This window comes from Suricata suricatta, chromosome 6 (genome assembly GCF_006229205.1).
Source record: "Suricata suricatta isolate VVHF042 chromosome 6, meerkat_22Aug2017_6uvM2_HiC, whole genome shotgun sequence".
In the NCBI taxonomy this organism is placed as follows: domain Eukaryota; kingdom Metazoa; phylum Chordata; class Mammalia; order Carnivora; family Herpestidae; genus Suricata; species Suricata suricatta.
In genome coordinates this window covers 19,047,470-19,065,957 of record NC_043705.1, presented here as the reverse complement: position 1 = coordinate 19,065,957, position 18,488 = coordinate 19,047,470, and the positions used below count along the sequence as shown (strand labels likewise).

Sequence of the window (18,488 nt, the reverse complement as noted above, 5' to 3'; positions counted from 1 at the left end):
AAAAGACATTCACAGTTACTTCTGTGTTTGCTTATAGTGCATACTTAGAGCTTAAATACTAATAAAAAGTGACTTATTTAGGAAAAAAGGAAAACAAACAATAACCTTAACTGTTTGTCTCACCACTCATCGGAGGGCTTGGAAACCAGCAGTGATCAAAATATAACAAGTTCCTGCTTTTATGGAAGGTAGTTTCTAGTGGGTAGAGAGGTACACAATAAACACATTATATATGGCAGAAGTCAACAATACTTTGAAGGGGGCTCCTGGGTGGCTCAGATGGTTAAGCATCCGACTTCGGCCCAGGTCATTATTTCAGAGTCCGTGGGTTCGAGCCCCGCATCAGGCTCTGTGCTGACAGCCCTGTACCTGGAGCCTGCTTCGGATTCTGTGTCTCCCCCTCTCGCTGTCTCTCTCCGACTTGTGCTCTGTATCTCTCTATCTCTCAAAAATAAATAAATGTTAAAAAATGTTTTTTAAGTACTTTGAAGGAAATTAAATCAGAACCACAAATTAGAAATTACTAGATGATTGTTTTACTGCTCCTCTACGGGTTTCATGCAACCCAATCTTCTAGGAAAATAGCCTCCTACAAAAATGGTAATTGTTAAGCCAATAATTATCTTAGGAGAGCCTAGCGAGTACTAGAAAAATATACTAATACAACAGGAAACAAAGTCAGACACTAACCCTCTCCACAATGAGATTCCACTTTCATAAGGGAATCAATCAACCAAACAGAACTGTCTTAACTAACACATGAAATGTGTCAGCAACCTTCTCGATACACAGTGCTCCAACAGTGCATGATAATAACTTCAGGGTAAAAATGCCACATTAAACAGGACTCCAGAAAGCCAACTAAAACAAGCAAAAGCCCAAATTCACAATGACAAACGCAAAGAGGAAATGACAATTTTCAGATGCCTAACATGGGTGGATGAGTGAAAATGAGCTTCGCCAACACAAGAGTGCTGAATCCTAAGCCAGACACAGGGATACCTGAGAAGTAACCTAGTTTATACTGCGGATATTGTGGTAACAAGAGATACCTTGGTAACTCTGTAGTAAAACTAGCTGGTAACTCTGAAGGAGAACCAGAAGCAAAGCAGACAACTACTCCATACCATGCTCCTTGGCCAATGGACCCTCACCCACCGTGGCAAAAGATGAAAGGTTTCCTCTCAGGAGGGTGGGGCAGAATCCTAGACCTGGCAGTGCAGGACACACCTGACGGCAGCAGTGCCGCACAAAGTAGGGGAACTCAGTGGACTCTAGAGATGCTGAGAGTCCCCTCAACCTCCCTCAGCTCACAGCAGGCTGGGCAGCAAAGCTCAAGGAAGACCTGAAAACACGGACAGTGGGTCTTCCCAATGACATGATCCTGCCAGATCGCCCACAGTGAGGCCTGCTCAAGAAGCCCCACTCATGCACACAGCCTTCCATCAGCATCCGAGAAAAACTCTCACATGGATTAACTCACCCAACATCCATTCCATCTTACTAGCTGTGCTTTCCTAAACTGGAAAGGTAAGAACTACATTTCCCAGAATCTCTAGTAGCTAGGATTCTGGAGGAAAACGAAATCCTCTAATGCACCTATAAGCAATATGGAAGAAGGAAGTACCGTGGGGCCCCCATCTGCAGGTCAATTTGAAGAGAAATGCCACCTTGACATCTTCCAACCCATGAACATGCTATATCTTTCCATTCATTTAGGTCTTCTTCAATTTACAGCTTTCAGTGTACAAGTCTTTTGATTTATGCCTATATATTTTATTCTCTCTGATGCTATTGAAAACGGAGTTTTCTTACCTTCATTTTTAGATTGTTCATTCTTCACTGCTAATGTACAGAAATACACTTGAGTTCTGTATATTGCTCCCATGTTGTAAGCTTTGCTGAACTTATTAGCTCTCAAGAGGTTTTTGTTTTTTTTTTAATTCCTTAGGATTTCCTATGAAAGCATGGCACCTGCAAATAGAAACAGTTTTACCACTTCTTTCCTAAGGTGGCTGCCTTTTCCTTCTTTTTCTTGCCTAACCGCCCTGGCTAGATCCCCCATTACACTGCTGATGCTAACAAGCAGTGAGACTGGGCATCCTGGGCTGGGTTCTGATCTTTGGAAGAAAGCAACCAGTCTTCACAATCAAGCATATTGGCCAAAATTTTTTCATAGATAACTCTTCATCAGATTAAGAAGCTTCCTTTTACACCTCATTGGAATATTTTTATTATGAAAGAGTAGTGTACTTTGGCAAATGTTTCTGCTGCATCTATTGAAAGGGATTTTGCCCCTGATTCTATTATATGGTTTATTACACTACTGCCTTTCATAGACTGAACTGACTTTGCATTCCCAAGATAAAACCCACATGGCTGGGGCACTTGGGGGACTCAGTCAACTAAGCATCAGCTCAGGTCTGGATCTCAGGGTTGGGAGTTCAAGCCCTACACTGGGCTCCAGGCACAGCTTGGAGCCTACTTAAAAAGTGGGGGGGCGGGGGGGGTAAAAAAATTCACACGGAGATAATATATAGTCCTTTTACATACTGGTAGGTTTGGTTTGCTAGTATTTTGTCGGCCATTTTTGCACATGTATTTATAAGAGACGCTGGTATGGGACATTTTTCTCGTCTGAAGTTTTTCCAGCATCCCAGTATCCATTCTCCAGTTTGCCAAGCATCATGAGGCAGGTGTTTGCCGCTGCGGTGGTGGCTTCCTGGTCCTGAACTGTAGCTATATACTGTTTTTTTTTTTTAATTCAGTGGCTTCAGTGGTGGCCTCAGATGTAAAAGCTCCCAAAATCTACAGTGTTCTAGGCATCATTCCAGCTCTCTAACCCTTGTAATAATTTCTTTCTAAGCACCTGCATCCCATAGCATTTTCTTTTCTGCTTAAAATATCTAGTGGTTTCCATTTCCTACAATGACAGACACAAAGACCTAGATAGATAGATAGATAGATAGATAGAAAGAAAGAAAGAGAGAAAGAAAGAAAGAAAGAAGGAAAGAAAGAAAGAAAGAAAGAAAGAAAGAAAGAGAAAATTAACTTGGAGCAAATAGGAACTGTGAAGGAAAATAAACTTCTGAAAAGGTAAAAGAAAAAAAAGTACTGCATCCAAGAAATATAAACAAGACCAAGATACATCCAGAGAGTAAAAAGAAGCTATTAGACATTTAAAACAGGACAGCAAAACCTGGAAGGTAAAACGAAGAACATCTAGAAGAGAAAAAAAAGCTTCAAATGAGAAAACTAAAGAATCAATTTAAGAAGTCCAACATCTGAATCACAAGAGTCTCAGAAAGTAATAAAATAGGAGAAAATCATGAATAAAATAAAGTTTTAAGTTTATGTATTTATTTTGAGAGAGAGAGAGAGAGAGAGAGAGAGAGAGAGAGAGAATCCCAAGCAGGCTCCGCACTGTTAGCATAGAGCCCCACGTGGAGCTCAATCTTACAAACCATGAGATCATGACCTGAGCCAAGATCAAGAGTCAGATGCTCAACCAAGTGACCCCTCATCGCTTCAAATAATTCTTTAAAGTTGCCAAGGACTAAGGTACCTGGGTGGCTCCGTTGGTAAGTGTCTGACTTCAGCTCAGGTCATTACCTTGCATTTCGTGGGTTTGAGCCCCACATCAGGCTCTGTGCTGACAGCTCAGAGCCTGGAGCCTGCTTTGGATTCTGTGTCTGCCTCCCTTCCTCCCCTCCCCTGCTCGCTCTCTCTCTCTTTCTCTCTCTCTCTCAAAAATATATAATAAACATTAAAAACAAAATAAAAATAAATAAATAAAGTTGACAAGGACTGAAGGACATGGATTTCCAGACTGAAAAAGTATTACCACATGACCAGCACAATGGAAGAAAAAGAGATCCACACCAAGGGACATTCTTAGGAAATTTCAGAACTCGATAGAAAAAAGGATGCTTTAAGCTTTTTAATTTTTCACTCATAGTGCTTCTTAGCAACAACAAAAGCTAGAAAACTGTAAACCATGACTTCAAAATCCTAGGAAATAATAGTCTTTACAACTCAGATTCTATACCCAAACTACCAATGCTGATGCAACATAACTAGCTATAGAAGAGTGTTAAGCCTCCAAATGTTATTTCTTCAATAACATAAAGCTAATTTAAAAAAACCCCATGATTTCAAATGACTTGATGTTTTAACAGTATCAAGTCTTTCTATATAATTAGATAAAACTAAGTGGGAAAAATGCTGTTTTCGTAAGTGATTAGAAGACAGTATAGGGAAGAAAAGCTAAGGACTATCCTCTGTTAGAAATGATGTTCACAGCACGTGCAGGCACTTCTGCCATAACACAGTATGTGTTCCTGAAAACCCTTCCCCTGCGCAGACACTATAGTAACAGATCAAATGGAAAAATCAAGTTGGAACAATCCTCTCAAAACCTATGCAGTTTTGTAACAAGAGCACCAGCAATAATATAAAACCAGTACCTCAGGAAATGACTTGGACAACCCAGGCAGGGAAGTTCGTGCGGCTCTAACTGCCTCAAGAATATTTACAAATGCACAAGAGTGGTTGTGCTGGCTTGCAGGAATTGAGACAAGAGAGAGAGAAGAGCTCTGAACACACCAAGGGGAATGTAGCTGTCTGGGAAAGGGAATCCTGGGAGCAGCACTCAGGTTTAAGTTTCTTAAAATAAAGGTGAAAGGCAGAAACCGACCCATAAATACAGAGAACAAACAGATGGTTGCCAGAAGGGAGAGGGCGGAATGGGGGGGGGGGATGGGCAAAATAGCTGAAGGGCAGAGGGAAATCCAGGCTTCCAGTTACTGAATGGGTCCTTCACAGGGATAAAGGCACTGTATAGGGAATACAGTCAAAGGTATTGTAACAGAGCTCAACAATGATACAGAGTAGAGTCATAACATAACAGACAGGCAGCTACGCTTGTGGTGAGCATAGCTTAGGGACAGGAGTGTGGAATAACTGTTATATACGTGAAACGAATATAACAGTGTGTCAACTATACTTCAATTAAAAAATAAAAAATAATGAAAATACAGTAACATAGAGCTGAAAGTGGAACTGAAGGCTTTCTTTACCTTTAAATTCTACTCTTGACCTTCTGGTTCCCCTTTACTAGGAAAAGTCATATATAAATCAATACGACCTCCAATTACAGTAATATCGTTTCTCTATTTAAAAGCCAAATATGAGCTAATAGGTGTTAAAGGAGCATCTGTAGCACCACACTGAATTAATACTTTAAATACCACAAAAACTGATCTAAACTGGTCCAAAATATAATGTACTAGGACACTACGAGTTAGAAAATGTGCTATGAAGAACACAATGAAGAACTCAATTCCCCATCTTCCATAGCACAAAGTCAATAATGTCATTTACATAAAAATTTCAAATGAGCAGTGAAAACAGTTGAAGGTAATTTTTTTTTTATCAGATGCCTTGGGAGAATCCTTGGAGTCCTTAAATTACGTACACACATACATACTGCTGCATAGTCCTGTTTTTCCCACTCCTCGGGTCAAATTGAAAACATCCGATAGTGAAGAAGGACTTCCCTAAAAAAATGGATGCAGTGGACATCAGAGAGACGAGGTGTTAACCCAAGGATGAGAGAAGTCCAGACAAAGGAAATCACTTTTGCAAGGCCCTCTTAAGGGTAAGTGTTCTGGTCCCCTTTCCAATGTTCCGTGATATAAAGTTCAAATAAGAATCTATTTTTTTATTTTTTTACTATTTTTGTTATTTTACTTTTATGAGCATGTGCAAGTGAGGGAGGGGCAGAGAGAGAGGGAGACACAGAATAGAAAGCAGGCTTCCAGGCTATCAACACAAAGCCTGATATGGGGGCTCGAACTCACAAACCGTGAGATCATGACCTGAGCTGAAGTCAGGCACTTACCGAATGAGCCACCCAGGAGCCCTGAGAGTCTATTTAAATAAATCTTTAAGAATGTCCCTTCTTCACAGCCAACATTCTTGTACAAGTGATCTCCCGATCTTTCTTCCTACTCCTTCCTTAATTAGAGTCCGTGGCTTTGACCCCACTGCCCTTTACGAGCATTATGCACTCCTCACAATAAGCAATAATCTGCCAGCCACCAAAGTTAACATAACTTTTAGGACTTATCAAACCAAAACTGTCCTAGCATTCCTTTAAAACCTCTGTCCCATGACTCAACTCTTGTCCTCCCTCTCTGGCTACTGCTCACCATCTCCAGTGTGAGTTTTCCTTTCCCTACCTAGTCCTCACATGAAGATGTTTTCCATGTCTCTGCCCCTCTTCTCTTTTGTCTTTATCCCCACCTCTGATCCTTGCTCCTGAAACTGTATCTCCATTCAGAGTCTCTCCAGAGCTCCAGGCAAGTACTCTAGATTGCCATGTGACATCTCCACCTGGAAGTCCAACAAACAGCACCATCTCACTCTAACCATGAGTAGGTTCTCTAAACACTTCCCCAGGCACCCACGCATGGAAGCAGAGTCGCCCTAAACTCTCTCCTCCCGAGTCCCCCATGCTTCAGATCTCTTAAATCCACTTTCTGTCCTTTCCCACTGCCTGCGTGAGCTCAGGGGCCGCCTCAAGTGTCCTTACCAGTGTTTTATCTGTACTCTTGGTTTCCCCCACAGAATGGCCAGACCATTTGGCTGTTCAGGTCACTTTTCTACCTGAAATTCTTAAGTCTCCTCATTTCCTAAAATCCAACCACCCTCTATCACATATGTACATTGACAAAAGGTTTATTTCCTAACCAGCAGGAATACATTCTTCCTCTGGTGAGCCAGTACAGAATGACTCCTAGCCTTTTTTATGCCTAAATCTTAGTGTTATTGATATAAACAAATGTGTTTGCTGTTTCTCACTGAAAACATCCTATCTTCTTAGTTGTAAGATTTTCTACCGGTTCAAACAAATGTGTATGTTATCTGCTTTTCACTGAGAATATCCTGTTATCCTATTATGGTACATTACTTCATTGTAATTAGAGTAGTTTTACAAAACTGCCTCTGTAAAACCTGTTTCTGCACCCTTTTCAAGGCATCTTATCACTGAGAATTATTTGTAGTAAAAATTCCACTTTTTGATGTCATGTTAACACTTAATCTATAAATAAAGACACAAAACAGAGCAGAGATGCCTGGCTAGTGACCAAGAAAGAAACTCATGGCTCTCTCATCTCTCTCTCTTTTTCGCTGACACCATCTCTCCCTCAGGGGACCCTGGACCTGCTGGAGCTGGACTCTGGCAGGCAAACACCCTCTCCTAATGCTTTCCAGCCAACTTCTAGTTACTCATCTCCCAAAACTCAGTCTAGTTCCCCTGGGATGTGTTTCAAAACTTCAGAAGGCTCCTAGTTTGCCTTGGTCTTTTCTTCCACAGCACCATGTAGATACCGCTATCATAACACTTATTACACTGTATTAATATACCACATTTACAGTATCACAATAGCATAGTGTTTGTTTTCTGTTTTGCCCACGAGACTGTAAGCAACCTGATAACAAGAACTGAGTGTCCCATCTAAGGCCTGGCATATAGTACTATTCCATAAATGTACACTAAATAAAAAATGAAAAGAACATTTCTCAAAAAAAATTATAAAAAAAGAAAACATTTCTCTCATGAGTATTAAAGACTTAAGAGATTTTAATCCCTCTTAAAATTGTTATTAAGGTATAGAGTAAAGTAGGAAAATAGCTTTCTAAGAAGGAAAATAAAAAGTCTTTTTCAATAATTCAACTTCACCCTTTTCTTATGAGCAAATGAAGCTCTCAGTATTTCAAACAGCTGCTTCCATTACTGCACGCTCTTGACAAATCCAAAATAACCTCCTGGGGGCTATGAACTATCACTGTGAAAAATACACATCCAGTACCATTTGCAAAAGTAACAACCAAACAGACCTGAAAATCAGCTGCCCTAAGTAAGACTCCCAGTCCCAAGCTAATGACAGTGCCTGGTGGGCCTGCCTCAGGTCGGTGAACCAAAATAAGGCCTGCAGAACAGCACGGATGTAAGGATTAAAGAAAATGACACATGGAGAGTGGGCTGGCTCAGACGGTAGAGCATGCAACTCTAACTCAGAGTTGAGTTCAAGCCTAACGTTGGCCATAGAGCTTACTTAAAACTAAACAAATGATCCATGTAAAAACCCTCTGACAATGCTGGAAGACAGAGCTAGGACCTATTCTAGCCCTACCACTTATCTGCCAAGTTCTCTGAGCCTCAAGTTTCCTAACTCATCGAACAGGGTTCTCACACAACTTACAAGACAGTGTCCAAAAAGCATCTAGCAGAGTGCCTGGCAAACATGTTAAGCACGAAATGAATGTTAGCACTTTCTGTCCTGTATCTTGGACAAGTACCTTAATCTCTCTAGCTCTCAATTTCTGTACCCACAAATCGAGTTGGTTAGATTGCATGATCCAAGGCCCCTTCCAGCAGCAAAAGGGCTCTGATTTAATCTGTGATTAATAAATGTGGATGCAGTGAAGGCAAAAAGTTATATTTAAGGAGCACCTGGGTGGCTTAGTTGGTTGAGCATCCGACTTTGGCTCAGGTCATGATCTCACTGTTGTGAGCTCGAGTCCTGCATCAGGCTCTGTGCTGAAAGCTCAGAGCCTAGAGCCTGCTTCTGAATCTGTGTCTCCCTCTCTAGCTGCCCCTCCCCAGCTCATTCTATGTCTCTCTCTCTCAAAAATAAACAAACATTAAAAAAAAATTTTTAAAGGACCAAGTAAACAGATTAGCTAAGGAAAATGTTATTTGTCATCTAGTCATACACCAAAAATATCATCAGAAATCTAAGGTTATAACCTAAGTTTCAATCATTTTATGCCTTTATGCCAGCAATATAAGCCTAACAATATAAAAACAATCAAGAGCTAGAAAGATTTCAAAATTAAAATTAAATTCACTCATCTGTTGCTGGTGGCATCAAAAATTGGGAAAACTGTAATTACTTTATCCAGTGGTTAACATTTAATCAGTCAACTAGTTAAAATTTAACCATTAAGTTAACCAGAGGAAAAAACATGTTACTGTCAGCAAGAGAAAAGAAGATAATCATGGCCCTCTAACTACCTCTGAGGAAACGGGGAGATACAGTCACTGAGAAGTACACATGCTTGGTCACAGTTAAGCTATGTAACCAATTAAAGTTATCAATGTATCTTTAAAATGTGTTAAATGATGGGGTGCCTGGGTGGCTCAGTCGGTTAAGCCTCCGACTTCGGCTCAGGTCAGATCTCACGTTCGTGGGTTCGAGCCCCGCGTCAGGCTCTGTGCTAACAGCTAGCTCAGAGCCTGGAACCTGCTTCCAGTTCTGTGTCTCCTTCTCTCTCTGCCCTTCCCCCTCTCATGCTCTCTCTCTGTATTAAAAATAAATAAAACAAAAAAAAATTTTTTTAAATGTGTTAAATGATAGTACGGTACAGTTGCTGATGGGGAAAAGATAATCACTAAACAGTGCTGCATGAAAAAAGGTTACATACTAGTATTTAAGAAGAATCATTTTTTTGTTAACAATATGCATATTAGTAGGAAAACTTCAGAGCTCTTTTTTATGGAACTATGGACGATTTTTATTTTCTTGGTGTTCACCTGTGTTTTCTAATTTCCCATAAAAAAACATATAATTTTGTGTAATAAGAAAGCTCATTTTTTTAAGTCCCCAAATGTAACAGCCAACACATAATCCCTTATCACAGAAGAAGAGTGAAAAAAAGAAGTTAAAAATCCTGACTAGGAAACATCCTTAGATCCCAGTAATAAGTGGGAACTTCAGTTAGGCTCCCATCACTCAAGTGATGCCTCAGCCTCAATTTCACTATTGTGCACAAAAGAGACCTACACTGGTGATCTAAAATTCTGAAGATCCCTAACTCAGACATATCAGAGGTAATGTCATCTGGACAAATTAAAGGACAAACATTAACAGACTGTGCAGAGGGGGGAAAAAAGAACCAGCAGCATATTTTTATAGTGCTTTATCTTTCATTCTGTGTTTACTTTCTTGAATCTGAGTACACTAAAAGATTACCGAGTTAAAGGGATTAAATCTAGGGATTTTTTTTTAAATGTTTTATTTTAGAGAGAGAGACAGCATGAGCAGTGGAGAGTCAGAGAGAGAGGGAGACACAGAATCCAAAGACAGGCTCCAGGCTCTGAGCTAGCTGTCAGCACAGAGCCCAACGCAGGGCTCAAACCCATGAACTATGAGATTATGACCTGAGCCGAAGTCAGTGGCTTAACCAACTGAGCCACCCAGGCACTCCTAAATCTAGGGATTAAATTCCAACAACTCTACAAGGTATCCTGCTCTACCAGACATCCTTTGAAAGCATAGGAAGGAAGTGTTATGACAGTTTAATTACCTAGCATCTCCTTTCTAGACTTTAACACCAATTCTAGAGGTTTCACCCTTCCAAGTATTCCCCTGAAAATTAATTTTAACATGCAGTCTTTATATTGAGGCCAGCGTGTTACTGTCAACTTGCTTCTACCAGAGCAAAATTAGGACATAAATAACGGAAAGATCAAGCAATACATGTGATGAGGTTTTTGTTTTTCTAATTTTTTTTTTAACAGACAGAGAGACACCTCACGATCAGTGGAGGGTCAGAGAGAGAGGGAGACACAGAACCTGAGACAGCCTCCAGGCTCTGAGCTAGCTGTCAGCACAGAGCCCGATCCGGGGCTCGATCCCATGAACCATGAGATCGTGACCTGAGCCGAAGTCGGACACTCAATCGACTGAGGCCCCCATGTGCCTCGGTTTTTGTTTTTCAACTAATCATCCCATGTACAAAGAAAATTTCCTAAGGCAGGTTAGCATTTATTATTTTAAGTTTGAAAACTGAATACAAACATTAGAACAACCCTGCTGGTGTTGTTTAGTCTGTGCACCTTCCCTAAATGTCATTCTGTGACTGAGATATGTAGAAAGCCTGAGATATGTAGAAAGCCAACAAAAGAGGTATATATATATGCACTAAGACCAGATACACAGTAAATCCCAACCCCTTTCCCCACTAGGAAAGTAACAGGAAAAATTATTCTATCGTATTTATATTTCAGTACTCTTTAAAGCTGCTAAAATTTTAGCATCTTTCCTGGTTAAAATTATCAGCAATATTTTATCCAAGTATTACCAGACAAAAATTCATCCATTATTATGACACAAGTAAATAACAAGAAACAAATGGCATTAGTTTCTTATTTCTTCCTGAGATTTAGAACACTACTATGTACTCCTTATTCCATTTATACAGAGGAAACACAGGCCCAAAGAATTCAAATACTCGAGTCACAAAAAATAAAATTGCAACTTTGCAAAATACTCTTGCTTGATACTAGCCAACCTCATGCTATTGTGACTCAGTGTCCCAACATACTCATTAGTGGCACCTCAGTACCTGTATGTACTTTTAAATGAAAACACTCAAGTCCAAATTTCTCATTAGAAGGTTCCTTACTAATGTAGTAACAAACCAGTATCAAAAGAATGTTATTTCCCCCAAAGGAATATACCAATAGGCTTGATCGCTCAATCTCAAACCCATTTTCCTCAAAGAAACGATGCCTGGGAATGGTGACAGGAAGAAGTCTACAAATCTTATGGTGCATATATGCCATGAAGAAACACAACATTATTCTGTTTGGAGAAAAAAAGCTTATTTTCATAAATTATATTTAAAAAGAAGCACCACTTGTTTTGAAAACACATGAAATTACGGTTTAAATAATTAAATTCTGTACAGTATCTCAGAGACTAATTTGAAAACACTGGCTGAAGGCCTAATACCTATAAAACATTAAACTATGCTTTGTGGGATATCCTAAGTCCTTTTAAACGAAAAAACAGTAAAACTGCCCTGCTCAAACAATCCTACAGCAGCCATTATATTTGATGTATACCAGTGAGCTCCCATTACCACTTTCCTAATTAATTTCTGACTCTCAAAAAGAGAAACTTAGAGTTAATTTTGTAGCTTTTCAAGCTTTAATGTTACAATAAACCAAATGAGGAATAAAAGACAATGTTTAGAACCTAATGAATCAAGTGAACTTAATAAAAAGCAGCTAATTTGGGGGCCCCTGGCTGGCTCAGTCAGCGAAGCATCCAACTTCAGTTCAGATCATGATCTCACGGTTCATGGGTTCAAGCCCTGCATGGGGCTCTGGGCTGACAGCTCAAAGCCGGAATCTGCTTAGGATTCTGGGTCTCCCTCTCTCTCTGTCCCTCCCTCCCTTACACACTGTGTCTATCTCAAAAATAAACAAACATTTAAAAAAATTTAAAGCAGTTAACTTAAAAACACAAACCCACATTCTCTTATGTGCACTTCCAGAGTTTTCAAAACCTAAAATTAATTCATTTGGTGGCAAAACCTAACCTAAACGGGTATGAGGCTATTTTTAGCTGTCTTTCTCCTATACTTTCCTTGCAGAAATGTGTTTCACAATGGAGTGCCACCCCAGATTCCACTGAGGGAAGTCATATCACACATGCAAATTACCTTAAAATTGCAATTGTTTTTACTTCTATAACACACCTGGCCTTACGGATTTTACATAAAAAGCTGTGGACCTGTATCACTGAAGGGGAAAAAAAGTATGCATCCATACAATTAGTTACTCAACAACTGACCAACAAACTTACTTTCTCTTACATTTGTCTACCTTTCCTGTTTATTTAGTTAACACTGAAATTCTGAAATGCCAATCTTCCTTTATACTTTTCTGTTTCCAGTGTTGACTGATGGCACTCATCATCATTCTTGGAAACTGTTCATCAAAACAGCTTCCAATGACATATAATTAGGTTTGGACTGAATCAGAGTAGCTGTATCTTAGATCTGAGCTGTTTTCCTGTGAGAGACCACATGGATGGAAGCTGGTGTTAAATTCTCTCCAGCAGGACCAAGCATCTCCACAAATTCTTCTGTCTTTGAGTGCGCTGTGTGCAGAGGAACCAAAAAGGGACTAATTTCGGAATCTATAATTTTCTTAATCTACCTAAATGATATTCTAATTTACAAAGACTCTTAACTTTAAATAAAAAATTAAAAACAAAATTATTCTTAAACAAATGCAAGAGCTAAACGGACCCAAATAGACAAAAAAAAAAAAAATCTCACTGCAACTATTGCTCAAAATTAAATTATTTCCAAGATTTCTAAGAATTACTACATATAAGTATTGGCCACCCAGTACAGCCTCATAAAAAAGCAGTTAAATATGCCACATAAAATAAACCTGCATCAGGAGTACCTGGGTGACTCAGTCCATTAAGCATCTGAGTTCAGCTCAGTTCATGACCTCACAGTTTGACAGTTCAAGCCTCACTTCGGGCTCTCTGCTGTCAGCATGGAGCACACTTCAGATCCTCCGACTTCCCCTCTCTCTGCCCCTCTCCTGCTCTTGTGCACTCTCTCTCAAAGATATATCAACATTTAAAAATAAATAAACCTATAGCACCAAAGTGAGTGGGAGAAGGGATATTATCAGACATTCCAATGAACTTCTAGAAGATGAAAAGCAGATAAAAGTACGTATCACAAAACATGCACATAAAAACTACAGGGGAAAATGAGGGAGACTTAAAATGGGGGCATTCATTCATGGACCAGCTTTATACCTGATCCTCCTCAGCATCCCTTAGCCTAACTGCAGGCTTTCCAACAATTTAGTCCTCAGCACATCCGTCATATATAGAGGTCCTAATGTGTCCTTCCATTAGAAAACCAGGGAAGGAGCTACCTAAACAACTAAGGCAGCAATTCTCAACCATTCATTTGTAAATACTGACAACCAAGGAGAAAGATCACACATGTGACAAAAATAACTTATAAGAAAAAGCCAATCCAAACAAATAGAACTGACCAGGGAGGATAAAAGAGATAATCCAGTGAACAGAAAAGCACTTTAAAAAGAAAATTCTAAATATTACCTTCAGAGAGATTAAAGAAAACAATACATTCTTAAAATAGAAACAAATTGAATAAAAGAGAAATATCTGTACAAAAAAATTTCTTGGAATTGAAAGCATGACTTCGGTCTTTAGAATGTCACTATTAAAAGATTAATTAATTAAAAAGTACTTAACTAGAGAAGAGGCAAAGTAATTTCTCAGAATGAAAAAAAAAAATGAGACAAGAGACAAAAGTGCTTAACATCCCAACTAGAAAGAAGAAAGAAAACAAGGAACAGATAGGTATGGAATAAAGTAAATTTCCCAGAGCTAAATAAAGATCAAGACTTTTAAATAGAAAGAAACCACTTTTAACAGGTGGTATAAGAGAAATATCCATTGCTAGACTCATCACCATCCAATTTCAGAAAACCATGATAAAAGAAGATTCCAAAGCTTCCAAAGAAAAAAAAGCAAAAACATTTACCAAAAGAGAGTAACTGTGACTGACATGAGACAGACAGTACAACACTGGCCACTAAAGGACAAGGGAGCAATATGATAATTCCCAAGTTCCGAGGAAAAAAGGTTACAACCAGTATTCTATACCTATCCCAACTATTATTCAAGCCCAACAAAACAAAGTTATTTTGAGACACACAGGACTCAGAAAGTTTAGATCCTGAAGCACCTCTGGTGGCTCAGCCTGGTTAAGCAACCGACTCTTGATTTAGGCTCAGGTCAGATCTAACAGTCGTGAGATGGAGCCCCACTCAGGGTGCTGGCCGCAGCCTGCTTGGATTCTCCTTCTCACTCTGCCCCTTCCCTGCTTGCACTCTCTCTACAAACTTTTTTTTTTTCAAGAAAGTTTACATCCTGCCATCTTTTCTAAGTAAGTTACTTAAGGATGTTCTCCAACAAAATGAGGGAAGAAACCAGGGAAAAGAAAACGTGATCTAGGAGGACCATGGGTTGAAATCAGGTCAATTCCTAGGATGTTAGCTACACACAGGACATCCTAATCACAGAAAGCTTCAGGGAAAAAAGAATACTCATGTAATAGATATTATGATTATCTATTTTTAGAAAGACTTCTTTAGTCGAGAAAAATCAAAGGCTTTTTAAGAGCAAAATTGCACCCCCCCCAAAAAAATCAGGGTTGAAACCTCAAAGTAAAATGTGGCCTGTCTTAAGTGACTGATGGCATGTTAGAAAAGAAAATACATCTGATGCTTGCAACAAGAATATATATACAGACTTTAAAAGTATCTACTTAAGGGCAGCCGGGTGGCTCTGTCAGTTAAGCTTCCATCCAACTTTGGCTCAGGTCATGATATCATGGTTCATGAGTTCTAGCCCCACATTGGGCTTTGCACTGATAGTGCAGAGCCTGGTTGAGATTCTCACTCTCTCTGTGCCCTCCCACCCTCCCCAACTCTCTCAAAACAAGTAAACTTAAATATATATACATTTTTATAATTCCAGCATAGTACAAGGACATCTCAAAGAATATTATTTTCAATCATCAACCCCTAAGCATGGCTTCCTTAACCATACCATCCCTTTGCCCTGTTTTATTTTTATTACCCTAGCACCTGTTATTACATAAAATTAGATCACACATTATTTTATTGATTCAAATATATGTATATTTCACTTTTTTAATCTTGTTGAAACTAGCATGCATCTTACAATCCACACACAGCATTCTTTCCACTTTTTTTAATTTATTTTTGAGAAAGAGACAAGGAGCAGAAGGGGGGGAGGGGCAGAGAGGAGACACAGACCCTGAAGCAGGCTCCAGGCTCTGAGCTGTCAGCAGAGAGCTGGACCTGGGGCTCAAACCCATGAACTGTGAAATCATAACCTGAGCCAAAGTTGGATGCTTAACTGACTCAGATACTTAGGCACCCCACATTTTCCCCACTTTAACTGACAAGTAATTGACACACATCATTGTGTAAGTTCAAGGTGTACAGCAGGATTGTTTGATTCACATATAACTGAGAAATGATTAACACAACAAGTTAACATCCATCTTCTCATATAAATACAAAAAAATTAAAAAGACAGAAAATTCTCCTTGTGATGAGACTCATCTGTTAGGATTTAGCCTCCTAACCTTCCTATATATTATATGGCATGATGACCTATAGACATCCTGCTGTACGTTACATTCCTACTACTTATTTGGCTTATAACTGTGTGTATCTTTTGACTCCCTTCCTTCATCTCCCCCTCCTCTTTATATATAGCATTTTAAAACTACAGTCAGCCAGGTGGCAGTCTTGTCACTATATTAAAAATCTCCAGTAGTTAACTTCTGAAGAGATTACAAGAGCATCAGCATCAAAATGCTTCAGATTAGATGAAATAGGACTTTTATGTGCTTGCTGGGTATCTCCCCTACGGTACTCAACTCAGCAACACAAGGGCAGTAATTTATTTCTTTAAAAAATCTCCGTAGTCTCTCAACATAGAACAGTGACCAGCCCATAACAGATGCTTACTCTGTCCCATTTTAACATCTCTGAAACAAACATGGGTCCAACAGGATGGATCCTATACAGCTGGTCCTGATATTTTTTTCTTAGTGGTGCATACAGTAATAGCAAGTTGGCATCTAGGATTTGAGAAAACTCAGCAACAAAAAAATTAACACAACCTGAACAGTACTGTGAGTGCAATGACCCATTTCAAAAGAGGACTCCAAAGTTTGGTAAATCCAAGAAACAGAAAAATAAGCTTGTTGAGTTTCGAAACTAAACACCCAAATAAATAAAAATAAAGAGAGCTAAACTCTATTGCCTCCTGGAAAGAGGCAGTAGACTGTCACCAGCCTTTCACTATAAGCCAGTCTAACTCATTTTTTTTTATCAACTGCACACACCTCTTATGAACCATTTTTCAAATATTAATAAGGAGGGGGAGGAGAGATTCACACACATAAAATCAGAGAGACAGAGACAGGAGCATTCACACAGATACAAACAGAAAGACATTCACGGGCAAACAGTCCGCCAAAGTCGGAGTCCAGCGTATCCAGAAATTTCACTAACAATGGAGGATGGAGACCTTGAGTTCTGGGAGCAAAGTTAGCAAATATCTAAAGCATGACCTCAACCCTAGTTGCCTACTGATTACAATTATGCCCTTTTGCTCCTCAAAAGTCAAGGTAAGCTCCGCAAAGGCTTGCAAGTTTATCCTAGTGCCCTGGTCTGAAAACTCTGACCCCCTTACGTGGAATAATTACAAACTCGCCACAGCACTTCACATTTACACAACAACCCTTACACCTGCCCTGGCCTGTCATTAATTACAATGACAGACGCGGGCGCCGAAACGGTCTCTCCACTACCAGAAAGACCAACTGACTACATGAAGGGGGTGCAAAAGCTCGGGGAGGAGACTGCTGCTGGGGGCTAGGGAGTCCACAGATCAGAGAACGGTGGCCACGCCATCCAAAATCCCAGCTTTCAGAATCGGGTCCACAAAAGCACCCGAGGGGACCCGCGCCTGTCTTTGCAGCAAGGCCACCTTTCCCTAGAGAAAGCTAAAGAGCTTAAAACCCCAACTCGGCCTGGGCCGGCAGAGGCGCCCGGTTCAGACCCCGCCCAAGACAGGCGTAGAAGGATTGCAAAATGTCACAGGGCCCAGACGGAGCGCGCCAAAGCAGGACCCACCCCCGGGAGACCGGGACGCTAGAGACTGGTCCCTCCCCTTCCTCTCTCGGCCCGCGCACAGCTCATTCATTCTAGAGGCGGGCAGCCCATCTTCCCGGCCGGCCATCCCTGCGCCGCGAACCCACCAGCCGCTTTGTCTCCGGCCCGGCCGGAAACAGGAGCGCGCGTTCGAGCGCGCGCCCAGACGCCACCTCCCCACACCGGGGGCCCGCCGGGCACCCCCGGCCGGAGAACCCTTCTGGATCTCGGGGTCCGGGGCCCGAAGCCAGCCAGTCCTCCTTGGCGGCCTCAGGTGCGCGCTCCACCCGGTCCTGCTAAGTAGCGAGCAGACGGAAATGTGCATCCCCCGGTCACACCGTCGCTACAACTCGACCCCTCCTCCGCCAACCCCTGTCCCCGCTAAGAAACACTGTATTCTTTCTCCTTCCAAAGGGCGTGGGCACTCGGCCACGGTTCTCCCGCCCCGCCGCTGCGCCCCCCGCCCCTCGTGCGAGGCTCACGCGGCCCCCAGACGAGCACTCACTTGAGGAGCAGCTGGTCGTGCTCGGCTTTGAACTTGCCCAGCTCGATCTGCAGCTTGGCGCGCTCGCGGGCCGTGTCGTCGAGCGCGCGTCGCGCGTCCGCCAGCTCGGTCTCGTAGAGCGCCTTGAGGCCGGTGAGCTCGCGACCGCGCACCTCCTCACGCTCGGTCACCTGCAGCTGCAGCGCGCTGTTCTCCGTCTCCAGGCTGCGCACCTTGTCGATGTACACGGCCAGGCGGTCGTTGAGCTCGCGCAGCTCCTCCTTCTCCTGGAGCCGCGACAGCCGCGTGGGGCTCAGCGGCGTGGCGGGGCCGGTGCGGCTCCCCGACCGCGGCGGCACGGGGGTCGTCGCCATGGCGGGCGGCGGG

The 18,488-nt window shown here is 41.3% G+C and overlaps 1 protein-coding gene across 1 annotated transcript in view; it reads right to left on the bottom strand.

Annotated features, from left to right (window-relative positions):
- LMNB1 (lamin B1) overlaps positions 1 to 18,482 on the bottom strand; it is a 51,283-nt gene extending 32,801 nt beyond the window's left edge. The window contains exon 1 of the mRNA XM_029941817.1: positions 18,123 to 18,482. Within this exon, the coding sequence (XP_029797677.1) occupies positions 18,123 to 18,475 (353 nt within the window). The 5' untranslated portion in view covers positions 18,476 to 18,482. The remainder of the gene's footprint in view (positions 1 to 18,122) is intronic.
- Positions 18,483 to 18,488: the final 6 nt, after the last annotated feature.